Source organism: Seriola lalandi, unplaced genomic scaffold, assembly GCF_002814215.2.
Source record: "Seriola lalandi dorsalis isolate HSWRI2012SDOR001 ecotype SW California unplaced genomic scaffold, Sedor1 jcf7180002053944, whole genome shotgun sequence".
NCBI classification, from domain to species: Eukaryota; Metazoa; Chordata; class Actinopteri; order Carangiformes; family Carangidae; genus Seriola; species Seriola lalandi.
The window spans coordinates 87,049-102,973 of NW_019524497.1; the positions used below are offsets into that span (position 1 = coordinate 87,049).

Sequence of the window (15,925 nt, forward strand, 5' to 3'; positions counted from 1 at the left end):
GTGTGAAGTGTGAGTGACACAAGTAAAGGAGTCCTGTAACACAAGGTCAGCACAAATGAGAACCAGGCTCACACTGACTCAGCTGGCTCCTTTCTCCTGTCATTTTTTCTCTGCTTGATGCCACAGAAAAAAAAAAAGTGAAAACTCACTAAAAATAGCAATTCCAAGGTTGCAAGCCAAAGAGCCCCAGTGACTGTTTCTCCTCCACGAATACTGTGAGTCACGCAAGTGGCCCAGCTCAAAGGGGAGGCAGAAATTAACTCCATATTGGTTTAAGTTGCATTTAGTTTTTTAAATTTAGAGTTTGCAATGAGGGTTGAAAGAACATTGCAACTTTTCGCGTTAACGAAACTCTCTGAAAACCAGTTGGAGCACGGTGATCAATTTAGGCTGTTTGGCAAAGTTGATATTTGGAACTTGACCACATGACAGTATTAAAGTGCAAACAGACCGCAAATGGGAAGGCGTAGCTCACAACGTGTGCACAAACATCACACTCTCTCTGCACACATGCGTACAGAACGCACATACACACATGTCCCGAACAGCCCAGCAGTGGAAAACAGCGAGAAGCTTTTCCTTTGCCAGCAGAGATAACAAATGATAAACAGCATGAAACTGGATCTTGGCACCAGAGGTACTGATGAGAGCCTTTAAATATCGTTGTGTAGGGATGTACGTGTTCATGGTAATTTCCTGGGGTGGGGGAACAGAGTCACTGTGGCCCGGCTGACCTTGGTGCAGAAGTCGCTTTAGCCAACTTCCACAGGTCTTGTTTGTAGCTCTGGGAATCTGTTCAAAGAGACTTCTGGATGAACGGGACATGAATAGATTTTGGAATTGAGGTATTCTTATCTAACCCTTTGACGGGAGCACCACATTGTTGACTCAAATAAAATGAAATGCAAAATGATGACATCTTTGAGAATGCAAACTGAATTAACCTTTTATTTCATGAAATGTCTTAACCTTTTAAACATCTTTAAAGGGGAATTATTTTTAAAGGGGTTTAAATATTACACTTCCATGAGGAACTCACAAGAGTCAAAAAAGAATCTGTGCAGCAGAGGCTGAAATATCATGACTTTAAGTCCCTCGTATTGTTCAAGCAGCAATGACGCTGGATCCCACATTTCCCATAATGTGCCCCTAAATGCACACTAAAACTTTGGTCCAAGCAGAGAGAACATAATATTTAACATTATAGAATAGCTTTTCAAACTTTGGCAAGCTCTTCAAGAGACAAAGAAGATATAAAGTGAAAGCACTGGGCTACACATATGAAAACAGTTCCTGTAGTGGAATGAAATCCAACACTATGATCAGTGTAGCTTACCATCAGCATAATTAACTTCTCTCATTTTTCCATTTACTTATTAGAGAAACAAAATTAGTGTATTTCAAAATTGACCAGCCATCCAGTGGAAGTTCTATCAGACTTTAAATGAAAGCAGCCTTTAGTTTAAAGCTTCGTTTCATTAGTATTTCATCAGAGTGAATTAAATTCAAGCATTAAGATGGGGATCCTCGAGGGGAAATTATTCATATTTTTCTGCTGTTTGCAGATTTTTTTAATCAAACTAACATCAAACACACAATACAAAACTTGCACTTCAAGAAATCCCTGCAGTACCTCCACCTCAGTTAAAAGTTACAATAAAGATTGTTACTTTCAGGGCTGTTCCTATTTCTGTTCTGTTTTTTTTTTATTTCTCTTCCTGCTCTCTCTTTCTGTGCACTGACCTACATTCATGAATACTGTTATAAACCGGGTGCAGTGCAGCAATATTTTTCTCTAATATACCATGCACAGTTCTTCATACTTACCAGCTGCATGTATTGGCCATTTTGTTCTGTAGTAGCTGTGCATTTACGTGCATGCACTGATCCATCATTTAATGATGCTGAACTGATCAAAGTCAGAATGAAAGAGCACCTGGATACTAACTGCAGCGCTGGCCAACTTTAATATGATGTTTACAGGCTTGATTCCCAGAGAGTGCAGCTGCAGATTACCCAGACCCACGGGAAAGAAAACATGCTCCTTAACAGAGTGTGCTGACATTTCAGGAGAATAAGGTTTATCAAAGTACATAATCATGTTTTTCCTAAGCCTTCACTTCAGTTCCAAACTCATGAGATGACTTTTCTGGCAATTAGGCTTAAACTAATACCAAAAGCTGCCATTAAAAGTGATGCTGTTAAACTGAAAATCTTCATTTGTTTCCCACTTGTCGGGGAAAACAGTGATGAACTAAAATGTGTTGTAAGAGTAAAGCTATTCAGTTGCGCATTAAACACTATGTTGTAGCTTGAGCATTGAAGTGCTGTCAACCAACCTTCCTCACTCACTTACAGGTCTTAACAGCGTAGCAGCTTGTTCTAGCTCTCTGATTAGTCACAAGTATGTCTGTCTACATTCTTCTCCCTCTTCTCCCGGCCCGTGCAAGGGGCCATCACAAGGTTCTCAATGTGTTCTGAGGAGTAAATGCTTTTAAATTTCATCTATATATACATCTATATATTTCACTTCAGGAGGGTCGGACCGTGGATGTACATCCATGAGGAAGACAGCAAGCGTAACCAAGCATAAGACATAATGACATGTTCTCTCTATCAGAAAAAGCCTGTTTTTTCAGAGCTTTTCTGAATGACTAACTTGTTGATAGACATCTCCCCTGACCAATCAGAGCAAACTAGGGGAGGCTGGGCACCTCAGCGCTTCGAAAGGTTTCTTAGGCATCAAAATGCTTCAGTGTGTTTTTATTATTTCATATTAAAGACTTAAAGCACATTTTCCCCAGCTTTCCTTTTAGGTTTATGGGCGCTAGTGAAAAAAAAAAGAACTATAAATATAAATTACAGTAGAAACACAGAACAAAGTAAAATGATAAGATTAGTCGGCAATATGATTTACATTTTATTATATTACAAGAGTTAGTTTACATTTTTATTTAACCTTTTTTCCAATAAACTATTTACAGTGTTGTTTTATCTTTTAAAACCAATGTTCATTTTGGAATAATGCAAAAGTCTCGAATTGTACTTGAATAGGCTTACAAGTCTAAATCTTTTCAGAATTCTTGCACACTTGATTAAAAGCTGTTTGAAAAGGTACTTTGGCCTAAATGGTCTGTTATTCTTTTTACCTTTAAGATTTATTACCTTGTAGGGCTGTGTTTTTTTGAACACTCTTGTATTGTAAATCCAACGCTGGCTGAAGCTCTTGGCAAGACTGGGAAGTAAATAGGTGTTAATCCTAGCTAGCAATAACAAAACTCACAAATAGCTCCTTGACAGGATTTGAAGTGGATCTTGAAGTGAATATACTTCCATGTTTTGTCTTGGTAATCTTTCCCATGATAACACATTCATGTCAAGGGTTGAAGAGGTTTCCAATAACAGGGCGATTATTACTTGATGATCTGAAGCATGGGATGTGGCACTTCATTGTGCCTTTCCAGTTGTCTCACAGATTACCTTTACAATATGTCATAACACACACACACACACACACACACACACACACACACACACACACACACACACACACACACACAAATATCATACTGTACCAAGGATTTCATATTTGGCTTACATCTTCTTGAGGTCTTCAGGGGATGGACTTCTGCTTCAGACAGATTTCTCCCAGATTTTGCAACTAAAAAACCTGCCAAGTATGTGCCTGTAGGAGCTGGAGCTGAGCCAAAATCAGCTGGGGAGATTGTTGTGGGCCATGTGTGTCACTGTGTAGTAGCCTCTAAGGTTGTGTGCGCATGTGAATGTGTGTGCTTGTGATTATTTGGAGTTGTGTGGGGTTAGTGAAAGAGCAGGTTCCAAAAGCAGTCTTGGGACAGCAGGCTGTAAACACAGCTGTGTTGAGGTGAACTTATAAATGAAGGCAACAACTCTTTTACTATAGTTTAGCTAATATGCTTTTAAATTAGCCAGGTTAGCTACAATTGTATAACACAGAACGAATGTACATGCGTAACCATTCCCTGAATTGTACAGTTGTACCTCAGCTGACTACAGACGTGAGAACAATCACAATATATACATATAACACAATCATGTCAACATTCAAATGCAATGGTTTGCATTTCAAATGTGCAATTCATCATCGCCGCTCATTTCACAAGATGTCTTGCTTGTCTCACTTGTACCACAGGAGCTTCTGTCTCTGGCTCTTTCTTTTACACCTTGTCAAAATCTATGTTCAGCTCCTTCTGTACATAACACACTGCTCGACTGTGTGTGATGACCAAATGAGGCAGAAATCCCCAGCAGCTATACAAACATGTCTGTGCTCCATATGAAATAAACATTTTGTAATTATTCAGCTATGTCAACATCATATGCCTTTATATGAGCTGGAAGAACTGAATCCACCATTGACTGGATATTGGCTACTAGAGCTCAGGTTTCTGCCATACCACTAAAGGCTAACCTTTACTGTATGATTTGAGACAACAATACTTTTCCCACAAAATGATCCCAAGATAGTTGTTAGTGAGAAACAAACATGTGAGGGCGTTGGACAGGATAATCAGAATTCATTATAACAATTCAAATGTCATACATTTGGTTTGTTGGCATATCCGTGATGCTAAACTAAGCTAAGCTAAGCTATACAAATTTTGTCAAGTCAGGGGTTCAGTGTACAGATCTCAGTCTGTAATGCGCATCATTAGTAATCAAATAGGTTTTTGTTTTTATTTTACAGTAATATTTTTTTTATATATATGACTTATTTTAATTTGCAAACATCTAATTTTAGTTTTCAACATTTTTATTGTAGCTTCCTTTTTTTCTTTTAAGTTTTTTGCTACATTTAAGTGAACATTTGCTTCTCCTGAAAGCCAGATAGTGACCATACTGGACGTACAGCTCTGTCCCCTGGCCTGCTTTCCTTATAAGGGGTACTGTCCCCATAAGGACAGCTGTCCTCAAGAGGTCTTTCCAAAGCCATGTCTGTCCAACCGTTTGGTAATAGTCTCCACATAAATGACTGGATTTGATACCAGATCTTCAAAGTCACCTCTCACCGCCTAGATAACCAGAGCAGTGTTTAACTTGAATAATTTCCTCATTCCAAGTCTTGGTTTGAATTCTGAAAAAGATGAAGACTGACTCCAGTTTGTCAAAAGAGATCAGTAGGAATTTATTATTTGCTTTAAATACACATACAGCTCTTTTTTTTCTGCCATTGCTCCACTGATCAGTCACTGGCATTCATCTCAGGCTGAACTCCAAATGGAGGTCCTCCAATACAGAAATGTTTCTGAGACAGCATGATTATGAGGCGAGAACATGTTGTGCTGGAGTTAGGCTCATGGCATGTGTAGGTCTTCGCTGAACCAGTGCCGGCTTTGCATGAAGCAATTTGTAGGGTTATGTTGAACAAAGAACAGAGGTAGAAGCCATCTCTTGGAAACAAGAGGACATCCAATCTGCAATTACCCCAAAAGATTACAAACAGGCCAGAAAATACACATGGAAGAATGAAAAAGACATTCATAAAGCCTTTTGCCTCTTGCTGCACCAGCAGATTGCTAAAACTGGATCTGAATGATGAGAGAAAAGAGAGAAGGTGCAGATGACGAGTTAAACACATGGAACCTGAAAACACCTCATCATGTCAGTGACAACCTTGATGTGTGAATCATGGAAATAAAACGTACAGAGCAAAGAGTTAACATGGAAATAAATACTGCACCGGTTGCTAAATCCTTGTACATTCATCAGGGCTCATGCTTTCAGGCTTCTGCTTCCCACTTGTCTGGCTCATGTGCTATAATTCTCAATGTTATGCCACTTTCCTTCTATGAGAATCCCAGCCTGTGCATTGCATGTTATTTCCATTGTGCTGAGATGAACAACTTCACAGTAAAATGCATTTAAGTTAATGACTGATGTAACTGACTTTAGGAAGCACTTTTTTTTTTTTTTCAAAGACACAGAGGTGATCAGCAAACTGAGCCGTCCCTGAAAAACAAAAGGGATGTGCTGTTGTGCATAATTGCTCACAACAACAGAGTGCTGAACTGCTGGAGAGGCAGGCATTTAGATTGCTTCACAGGTTTTCATCCAGTTGCTGTTTTGGATTTGGAACGATCTACAATTTGACAAAAAAAAAAAAGGTAACAACGCAGCGTAGTGTGAGCTGCGCTCAATTTCCTACTGTTGAAATGGGGCAGCAAGTCTTCTTTTCATATAAATAATGCTAAAAACACGAAGGTCTCCCTCTCACTCACAACAGAACTGTCACAAGAGTTTCTAAAAACCTAGGAGACACATACAGTACATAATGTCGTCTGCATACATACAAATATACATATATGCAAATACACAAAAACAATAACCTCTCCGTGTGGAATAATGGCATTTCTGGAAATCTGAAATCATAATTTCATATAAAAATATATAAAAATAAAAGTAAAATCAAAAGAAGTGTCACCTGAAATGGTGAGAAAACAACAACAATCTCCATTGCTCTTCCACTGTGTGATGCATTGGCAATTCAATGAATCAGTGTCTTTGTGAACACAAACACCGTCTGTCTGTCCATGGGATTCACATACATGTCCAGTGGCCATTTTTAAAAGCAGCCGCTACATGAGTTTAATACTGGAGTGTAAAAACGTCCACAGACACAAAGAGAGGAACGGGATCCTTAACTCTCTGGCCAGCCAGCGAGGTAACATGAAAACTACACATTTATCTATCTACACACTAAGGGATCTCTGACTGCAGGGCATGGTGAATGTACGTTCCCATGAAGAGGTCGGTTCACCTGTTAACCCCGATCAGTTCGTGGAGACCTGCGTCACTGTGGAAGAGTGGGCTGGTCCTGTCAACCCAGGCACATGTTCCACTTTTGTGTGTTCCTGTAACACTGCCGACCAACGGAAGTACTTCAAAGAATGCAAATATTCTACCAGAAGAAGGTTAAGTATGTTTTTGTTGGTGTGTCCACTGTCCCAGAAATTCCTGTGGTCGGGCTCTTTAACACTGGATGTTTGTGAAACCTTCATTCTCATGATGAAAACAATGATTTCCGAGAATGACAGTACAACTGACACCTCCACTTGCTTTCTAAAGTTCCATGAAAAAGAACTGCCAGAGGAGTGCTCTATCATGCTTTGTTTAGGTTGTCTGTCTTAAAAGTTCTTCCTTAAATAGTTTTCCATCATATTCTCATCTCATGATCAGGACTCTGGTCCAGAGAGGGCTCCCTGGTGCTGATCATGGATGCTGAGGGCCCTTGGGTGACTCCAAAGGGAGAAACAGCTGGAGATCGAGCCGCCAGAGGGGACAGAGACGGGGAGAAGCTGGGGGACATTGCTGCTGATGAAATGGATCCCTCGTGACTGATAGGGGACCTGCGGAGCGAGGCCAAGTGGGGGAATGTCCGTCCAATTACAGGGACCTTGGGTGGAACTGACATGGCCCCTGGGTGGGCCACAGATGTGATGAGTGGTGGGGGATCGATTCTAGGTTTGGGATCCATTTTGGGCTTGGGCTGGAAGGGTTGGCGAGGGTTCTGGCTCTGCTGGGCAGTTTCGTCTTTCAGCCTGGCAATCTCTGTGAAGACATTCGCCAGAGGCTGGAACTGCGGACACCAGTTGAGCAGGTAATCCCAGTTATAGCTTCCACGGAGCTCCTCGTCACTGGCAACGATAGCTGTGAGGGAACCATCCACTGAAGGTTTACCGTCCTCAGGGAAGGCATAATCCTTGGGCAGGGAAATGTTGAGGCCGCGGCCAACTCCCAGGTACCCACCTCCTTCATCCCTATAGACTGGGAGCTGGCCAGAGAGCAAGGTCCCACTGAGACTGCCTCCCAGTTTCTTTCCTTTGAACCAGGTGCTGCCCTCCAAAGCTGCAGGCTCACAGGAGATATCTGAGAGCTGGTCAGCATCCTGCTGAATTCCAGAGTCCGGTCCTCTGGCCGAGATGTGCTCCTGCATGGACGAGGTGATGGAGGCGACGCGGGGGTACTCGTTTATCATCCTGATCTCATCATCCTCCGCTGCCTCAGCTGATCCTCTTCCACTGGAGTGAGAGGGATCCAGAGAGCCTCCTCTGGTGTAAGGACCACCACCAGCAGTACCCTGATCTCCAGCATAGCCTGGCAAGGCCTGGTGGTAGATCCTCTCTCCTCCAGGTCCTGAGCTGCAATCGTCCAGTTTCTGAAGAGCGGTTCCCGAGGCAGCAGTTCTGTTGCTTGCATCCTGCGCTTTCTTTCTCCTGCGTGACTTGACTAGGAACACCACCACAGCCATGACCACAAGCAATACAATGAAACCGAGGGACACGGCAATGACGCTTATCAGCAAGATGTTGACATCAGGAGCCAGGCCAAAGTTGGTATTTGTGACATCGATGGAGACCTGGGCTGTAGAGGTGCGAGATGTATCCAGAGGACTCTGAGCTTTCACATCCAGAGTCATCAGCCTGGTTTCCCTTTTGGCCCGGCCCGACCCACTGCTACTACTGCTGCCTGAGCTGTCCAGCTTGAGGAAAATCACCCCAGTAGTTTTGTTTACATCAAAGAATGGAGAGCTGGTGGGAAGAGAATAGAGAACAATACCATCCACCCCTCCATCCTCATCATTCGCTTGGACCTGGCCGATGCTCTGGCCTTTCTTGGCTCCCTCTGGGACTTCAAAGGTGAAATCAGGGGATGTGAAGACTGGGTCATACTCATCCTCACCTGTGACAAACACCTGCACAGTCACAGTGGCTGAGTGGTTGCCTGAATCTACTGCGATTGCTACAAAGTTAAAGGAGTTGACCTTCTCAAAGTCAAAGGCGATTTTGCTTCGGATTTCTCCCGAGTTCTGGTCCACAGTGAAGCTGTCTTTTCCCGCCCTGGACCGCTCCACCATGTAGTACTTCAGCTGACCAAAAACCCCCGTGTCGTGGTCTATGGCGTGGAGAACAGTCACAGCTGAGTTCGCTGGTTGGTTTTCTCTGATACTAGCTGTCAGGACTTCCACAGGGAAGAAAGGATGATTGTCATTAATGTCTTTGACCTCAACAACGACTGGAGCCAGCGCAAAGTGTCCCTGTCCATCTGTGGCCTGAATGATGACAATATGTGTGGACTGGTGCTCGCGATCGAGTGCTCGCTGAAGGCGCAAGGCTCCGGTCCACTGGTCCATGGTAAATAAGTTCACCTCATCACCAGAGCTGATAGTATACTGGACCTCAGCATTGGGGGTTGAGTCTGGGTCTGATGAAAAGACAACAACAGAGTACAACGAATTAACTGAGAGAAAAAGCAAAAAAGGAACAGTGAGAAAGAGAGAGGAAATGTGATACCTAGAAAAAAAGAGAGGACTTGCTCACCTGTAGCAGTCAGTCGTATGATCTCAGTCCCAGCGGCAGCTCCCTCACTCAGTGACACGGTATATTCTGCTCTGCTGAACACTGGAGGGTTATCATTCACATCACCAATGTTTATCACCGCAGCAACACTAGAGCTCCTCTGGGGCACGCCCCGGTCCGAAACTACCACAGTGAGGTTGTAAAGTGGCTTGGTTTCAAAGTCAAGACCCTCGGCCAACAGCAGAGTCCCGACAGTTTGAAAGCCCCGCCCCTCCAGGAAGCGCACACTGCTTTCAATCTGGAACACATTTCCTTCATTTCCACTGGCGATAGCAAAGTCGAAGCCGCAGTTCTCTCGCGAGAGGTCGCTGTCAAAGGCCTCAAACGTCAATACTGTTGACCCTGGAATGGTGTCCTCAGCGACGGTAGCCCTGCAGACAGAAGAATATTACATATGTAAGAACAGCTGATGAGGTTACACCATCGAACACCCAGCATGTAATGAATGGAGACTGACCTGTACTCAGATTGATGGAACACAGGAGCGTTGTCATTGACGTCAGAGATTTGAACCTGGACCGTAGTCAGGGACGACAGTGAGGGCGAGCCTCCATCACGAGCTTCGATAACAATACTGACTGATGGACGCTCAGGGTCAAACTCAGCTCTGTGACTGATGAACAGGGTTCCTGGATATGGACGGCAACAAGAGGAAGTCAGACATTGTTCTTTTACTTTAATTCCAAAATGTAATGTATTACATATTACTTTGAATTAAACTTTTTAATGAGCTAAAAAATATCAGCAAAGAAGCCAAAAGGTTGCTTACCGTTCTTGGGGTCAATGTAGAAACCGTCCTGGGTTGATGACATCACTCTATAAGTGATCTTTCCATTGTCTCCAGAGTCCCTGTCAGTTGCTGTTACTGTGACAACTGCACTTCCTGGTGGCGTGTGCTCCGCCAGAGATACCTGTGGTGCAAGGATACCAAAAACAACACTTGAGCATCTGTACAGAGAAACCCAAAAAGCAACAGCTCACATAAATACTGTAATAAAATTCTCATGGTGACGAGGTCAACACGCACTAAACTTTGCATTTTATATTGTAGTTTCTGTGTTTCCTGAACGAATGCTCATGTTGAGATCATTTCCTGGGACAAAGTACTAAATATTACAGAGGCTCATCTCTTCAACCTTTCCCAAGTCAATATTAGGTAGTTAACTTTAATCACCCCCACTGCGCGCACTTTGGGAATGTACATGTGTGTGTGTTTTTTTTTTTTTTTTTTTTTTACAGTGTTACTGTGTACATGTCTACAAATGCAATTTTCCACTTCTAGATGAAGTAGTCTGCTGGAGTCAGACAAATCACAAGCCACAAACTCGAAGAAATATATATTCTGTGAATTTCCTCAGATAGCAAGTTGTATGCAACGAAAAACATCAGATTTCTTTCTACGCTGTGTTTTGTGATGTACATTACAACAAAAACACAGTCAAAACAATTTGTAATGATAAGAAAGAATGTCAAGTAGCTGTCTTTTAAAGAGCTTGTAGGACTTTGTGTAGAAACACACATTGAATATAAATTAAAAAATAAAAAATAAACAGATTAGTTTAATTTACAAGTAGTCCTACCTGGTAGAGATCATGGGTGAACGTGGGTGCATTATCGTTAATATCCTCCACCAATATTGTAATGTTAGCCTCAGTTTGGTGCTGGCTGTCTGTGGCTCTGACTGTGACGGTGTACCACGTCTTTTCTTCAAAGTCCAGAGGGGCAGTGAGTGACACGCCTCCGCTGTAGCGGTGGATCCCGAACTTGCCTGAGGCCGTTGGGTCCAGCTGTAAGGTGTAGGAGAGGGCGGGACTGGAGTCGACATCATTACCTGTCACAAGAGTGATCTCTGTGCCAATCAGCGTATCTGAGAGACAGAAAGAGAAGTTGAACAAAAACATGTTAAGTTGAATTCAACTTTGAACATTCAACTACACATTCTTGGATGTGCACGGTATAAAATACATAACCAGAAAGCATGAAAATCCTGCACATTCCCTGCAAATAAAGTACTTACTCTCTGGAATGCGGACTTCCTGGGGCAAGGGGATAACGGGACTGTTGTCATTCTGGTCAATTATGATCACTGTCAGTGTGGCTGAACCAGCCAGTCTTGGACTTCCTCTATCTGTTGCTGTAACTACCAGCCTGTAGGAGGGAGAAAAAATAGGTTTTATGTCTCCTATTACATGTCAAAGTTGAATTGTAATGTTGGTGATGAGAAAGTGTAAAAGGAATATCAAAGGATGCATCTACTGAAACACACAAAAAGGTATAAAAGGTTTACAGTCAACATGAGTTTGAAATTGCAGCTTTGATACATCTGGCATGTAGATATCAGCGTGTAATGGGGCTTATATCTTCAGCAGACTACGTCAACCTCCTCACCAGCTATCTAAACACAAACTAGCTGAGTGAATATGATTCACGATGTGCTACATCTAATTTTTTCCCCCTATATATATATATATATATATATATATATATATGTTTCCTGTGTGAAAACGTAATGGGACTTTTTCCTGTACACCACCATGCAGTATCAGTTATTGCAGGTAGAATATATATCCATCCTCAAAACGTGCACATAGAATGGTTTATTCAACCACAGGTCTGTTCTCACTTGGTCTGGGTAAATATCTCCCGGTCCATGATGGCTGCCGTGGTGATGCTTCCTGTCATCGGGTCGATCTTGAACAGGCCGCTCATGCCTGATGACTGGATGGAGTAGGTCACCTGACCGTTTTGGCCTTGATCAACATCCTCAGCAACCACCTGGGAAAAAAGGTGGAGGGGAGGGGAAGAAGAAGGAAGAATGAGAATTTATTTATGCTCTTCAATCCGTGTTTTTTAATGTGCAGTATGTCCTGTATATACAAGTACCTGTATGATAGGCATTTCATATCCCTGTGCTTCTCTCATGTAGGCTACATAATTCTGCAGCTGAAAGCGAGGAAGGTTGTCATTGACATCCTGCAGGATCAAGTTAAAAGCCATGAAAGATGTGGAGGACATGGTTTCAGCCTTCACAACTAGACGGAGTCTGGGGGTGTCTTCAAAGTCCAGACCCTTGGAGCTCTGCACCCAGATTTCACCTGGAGGAAAATGGCGTTCAGGTCATCAAGCGTGGACGTTTGTGTATACAACTTTTTAAAAATCCACATCTTATTTGCGATCTGCAGTCTACATAACATTTACTGTGAGTTTTACCTGTTGAGGAGCTGATGCTGAACGCCTGCTTTCTGTTCCCACTGAAGAGGCTGTAGCTGATACCCTTACGTGTACCATCTGGGTGTTGAGCCTGAGCCTGAGCCACAGCGGTGCCTGAATTTAGGAAGAAGAAAAGAGAAAATGCTCTTTAACTGTGACAGCAGAGAAATCTCAAACTGATCCCTAATAAGAATCTATCAACGTCTAACCTTTTGCAGCGTTCTCCTGTAGGCTGACGTCTCTGGCATTCCTGGAGAAGCGAATGCCATTGTACTCCACCTCTTTCACATAAATCACCACCACACCCTGTGCAGACTGAGCTGGGCTCCCTTGGTCCATGGCCTCCACAATTAACGTCCTCTGAGCCTGGGTCAGATCTCCCAGTGGTTCAGTGGCCTGGATCTCCCCAGTCAGCGAGTTGATGCTGAAACCCTTCACTGGCATAGCGAAACGGTAAAACACGGAACCGTTGGCTCCGAAGTCCTTGTCCTCCGCCTTCATTGTGGCTAGAACCCGCTGGGAACGCCTGCTGGACACTTCAATGACCAGTGGGTCCTGGATGAAGAAGGGAGTGTTGTCGTTGACATCCAGGATGGTGACTGTCACCTAGGAGGAAGAGGTCACATGTGGGTGAAGAGCATAAAAATACTCAAAAATACTCCCAAATCCAGCATGAGAATTATAAATTCAAGACCTTTTTCAATCATTTACCTGAGCAGAAGTGTTCCTGGGTGCAGCAGGTGAAAGGTCAACAGCAAACACCTGGAAGCTGTACGACGCCCATTTTTCCCGGTCTAGAGGTGCTGCTGTGGTGATACGACCAGTGTTCTCATGCACAGTAAACGCCCCGTGCGTCTCTCGGCTAAGGAAATACAGGACCTTCCCGTTCAGGTCCTCATCAGCATCTGTGGCTGACACCTAGAAACAGACAAATAAAGTATATTTATAAAACTAAAATATAGTGTAGAGATTTCCAGTTCTCTAATCATCTTACTTCCCATTCCTGCTCACCTCCAACACTTGTGTGCCCTCTGCAGCATCCTCTGACACTTCCACAGAGTAGCTGCTTCTGCTGAAGACAGGGTTGTTGTCATTGACATCCAGCACTTTGACTTCCACTGTGACAGTAGTGCTGAGAGCGGGGCTGCCTCGGTCCGTGGCCACCACCTCCAGAGTATATTCCGCCCTCGTCTCCCTGTCCAGGCTCCGTGAGGTAGACAGGGCTCCCGTGCTGGCGTGGAGCTGGAAATCTCCATGTTGGTCTCCAGCTGAATGTGGCAGAAGAAAGAAAAAATAATTAAGGCAAGAATGGAGAACATCTGTGCCAACTCTGCACTTAAGTCAAAGTTTGAATGTTCTCCAGACAGTGATATGGAATGCACTATATTTGAAATAAGACAGAAGAATGTCAGGAGTGAACCTAGGTTAGATATATCCAGCTCTGATCTTTCATATGGGAGGAATAGAGCCAAGTCAAAAGCAGTGCATTAGTCAAAATGCTGCATGTATCAACTGCTATAATCTGTCAACAATCTATAAATATAAATGTGACCATGTCCAGCCCGAAAAACACCAAAAATTAGAAAAATTCACCGTTTTTCACGAGACATTGTTATTTCACACAGCAGTCAGACCGCAAAACAGCAATTGCAGTAATTGCGGTAAACTAAATCACTCATTAAATCCATTCTAATAAAGTTCTTGGGATAGACACATAACACTGTTTCTCACCAGTAATCCTGTACTGCAGCTCTCCACCGGGACCCGAATCAGGGTCTGTAGCCTTGAGAAAGCAAAGCTCTACGGGGGCCTGGTTCTCCGGCACCTCCAGTCCGTACCATGGCTTCGCAAAGACTGGAGCATTATCGTTCACATCCTGCACCTCCACCCGGACAACGGCCTTAGCAAAGTTAGGGGGAAGCCCTCCATCCCTGGCATACACTGGTAAGAGATAGTTCAGATGATGAGATGTTGGATCCCATACAAAAGTTTAAAGTGACGCACTCGAGGTGCTTTGTGGGAATGAATGAACTCCAATAGTGTAGAACAGGTCCGATAGAGCTGTGTAAGACAATAGATATTTTAGTACCAGTGAGAGTGTAGTGGTCCTGTAGCTCCCTGTCCAGTTCCTTTGTGGTGGTGATGGCTCCTGTCACAGGGTTGATGATGAAGCCTTCCTCTGTCACACCCCCGTACGTCACTTGGCCATTAGAACCTGCATTAAAACACAAGACAGGCAATAAAAACTGTAATAGGCTGCGCACACTACAAAACAAGCAATAAAGAAAATAGGCTACATTCATTGTAATAAGGAAATGATATGATGAATCCACAGCTGCAGAGCCATTAGCAAATCCTAATAAAAGCTCCAGAAACATAAGGCTCTGGACAATGACTGTAGCCACACATTTTCATTAGTATGAGCTTGTGGTTTGTTTTAAAGTCATGTGGTTTCTGAATCACATTTATGTCTCTCGTTGAGTTCCCCGGCCTTCCTACTGGAGGCGTAAGTGCTGTGTATTAGCTGTACCTTTTAAGTCATTCCCCCTGCACTGAATTTTGAAACCTAAAGCTTTCAGATCTCGACTTTGTTCTACATCCTTCCTTCTTGAAATGATCCGTAGTTCTTAAAAAGAATAAACTGTTCTTTGAATCTACAGACCTTAATATATTATGGACTCATGGAGCAGGAAATCTGGGTAAAATAAAGTATGTGTAATGAAAAGTCCCCTGCTAACATAAGAACACGTTTGCATCTCCACACTCTTGCGGTACCTACAGTATGCTTCTATTTCCTGTTCACTATACTTATTCTATATATTGAAATAACACATTTAAACCAACCTTGATCCCTGTCAGTGGCAGTCACTGTCAGCACCGTTGTTCCTGGTCCTCGGTTTTCCAGCACCTGGGTCTCAAACTCTGCTCGCTGGAACACCGGAGCTTCATCGTTCACATCAATCACCTGCACGCACAGCACCTGAGAGGTGGACAGCTGTGGTATCCCTTGATCCTCTGCCACGATGGTCAGATTGAAGACTTCCTGTTCTTCGCGGTCTAAGGCCTTAAGGATGGAGAGAGAGCCTGCAAAAGAGAAAAATACTCGGTGAGCAGTGAACAAGAACTTTAGAGAAAATATCAATTCTCATTTGAATCCTTTTGGTCTTGAAATGTGTGTGCAAGCTTGTTTAGATAGCTTTTGTTAAACATGTAATTTTGAGTACCTGAGAAAGGTAGTATTTGTAGCCCTCGAGCACCAGTAAAAACAAAAAACCTTTACAGCTTTGCTTTATGAGAGTTTCCACAGTAAGCAAGATACC

General features: G+C 43.2%; 1 protein-coding gene across 1 annotated transcript in view; it reads right to left on the reverse strand.

Moving 5' to 3' along the window:
• Positions 1 to 5,139: 5,139 nt before the first annotated feature.
• Positions 5,140 to 15,925, reverse strand: part of dchs1b (dachsous cadherin-related 1b) — an 84,711-nt gene continuing 73,925 nt past the window's right edge. Inside the window, exons 15-29 of the mRNA XM_023402562.2 lie at positions 15,450 to 15,689; positions 14,695 to 14,820; positions 14,337 to 14,546; positions 13,617 to 13,873; positions 13,317 to 13,523; positions 12,815 to 13,211; positions 12,606 to 12,719; positions 12,279 to 12,490; positions 12,019 to 12,170; positions 11,413 to 11,543; positions 10,976 to 11,262; positions 10,165 to 10,306; positions 9,853 to 10,024; positions 9,357 to 9,766; positions 5,140 to 9,240 (exon numbers count right to left, since the gene is read on the reverse strand). Of these exons, the coding sequence (XP_023258330.1) occupies positions 7,193 to 9,240; positions 9,357 to 9,766; positions 9,853 to 10,024; positions 10,165 to 10,306; positions 10,976 to 11,262; positions 11,413 to 11,543; positions 12,019 to 12,170; positions 12,279 to 12,490; positions 12,606 to 12,719; positions 12,815 to 13,211; positions 13,317 to 13,523; positions 13,617 to 13,873; positions 14,337 to 14,546; positions 14,695 to 14,820; positions 15,450 to 15,689 (5,105 nt within the window). The 3' untranslated portion in view covers positions 5,140 to 7,192. The remainder of the gene's footprint in view (positions 9,241 to 9,356; positions 9,767 to 9,852; positions 10,025 to 10,164; positions 10,307 to 10,975; positions 11,263 to 11,412; positions 11,544 to 12,018; positions 12,171 to 12,278; positions 12,491 to 12,605; positions 12,720 to 12,814; positions 13,212 to 13,316; positions 13,524 to 13,616; positions 13,874 to 14,336; positions 14,547 to 14,694; positions 14,821 to 15,449; positions 15,690 to 15,925) is intronic.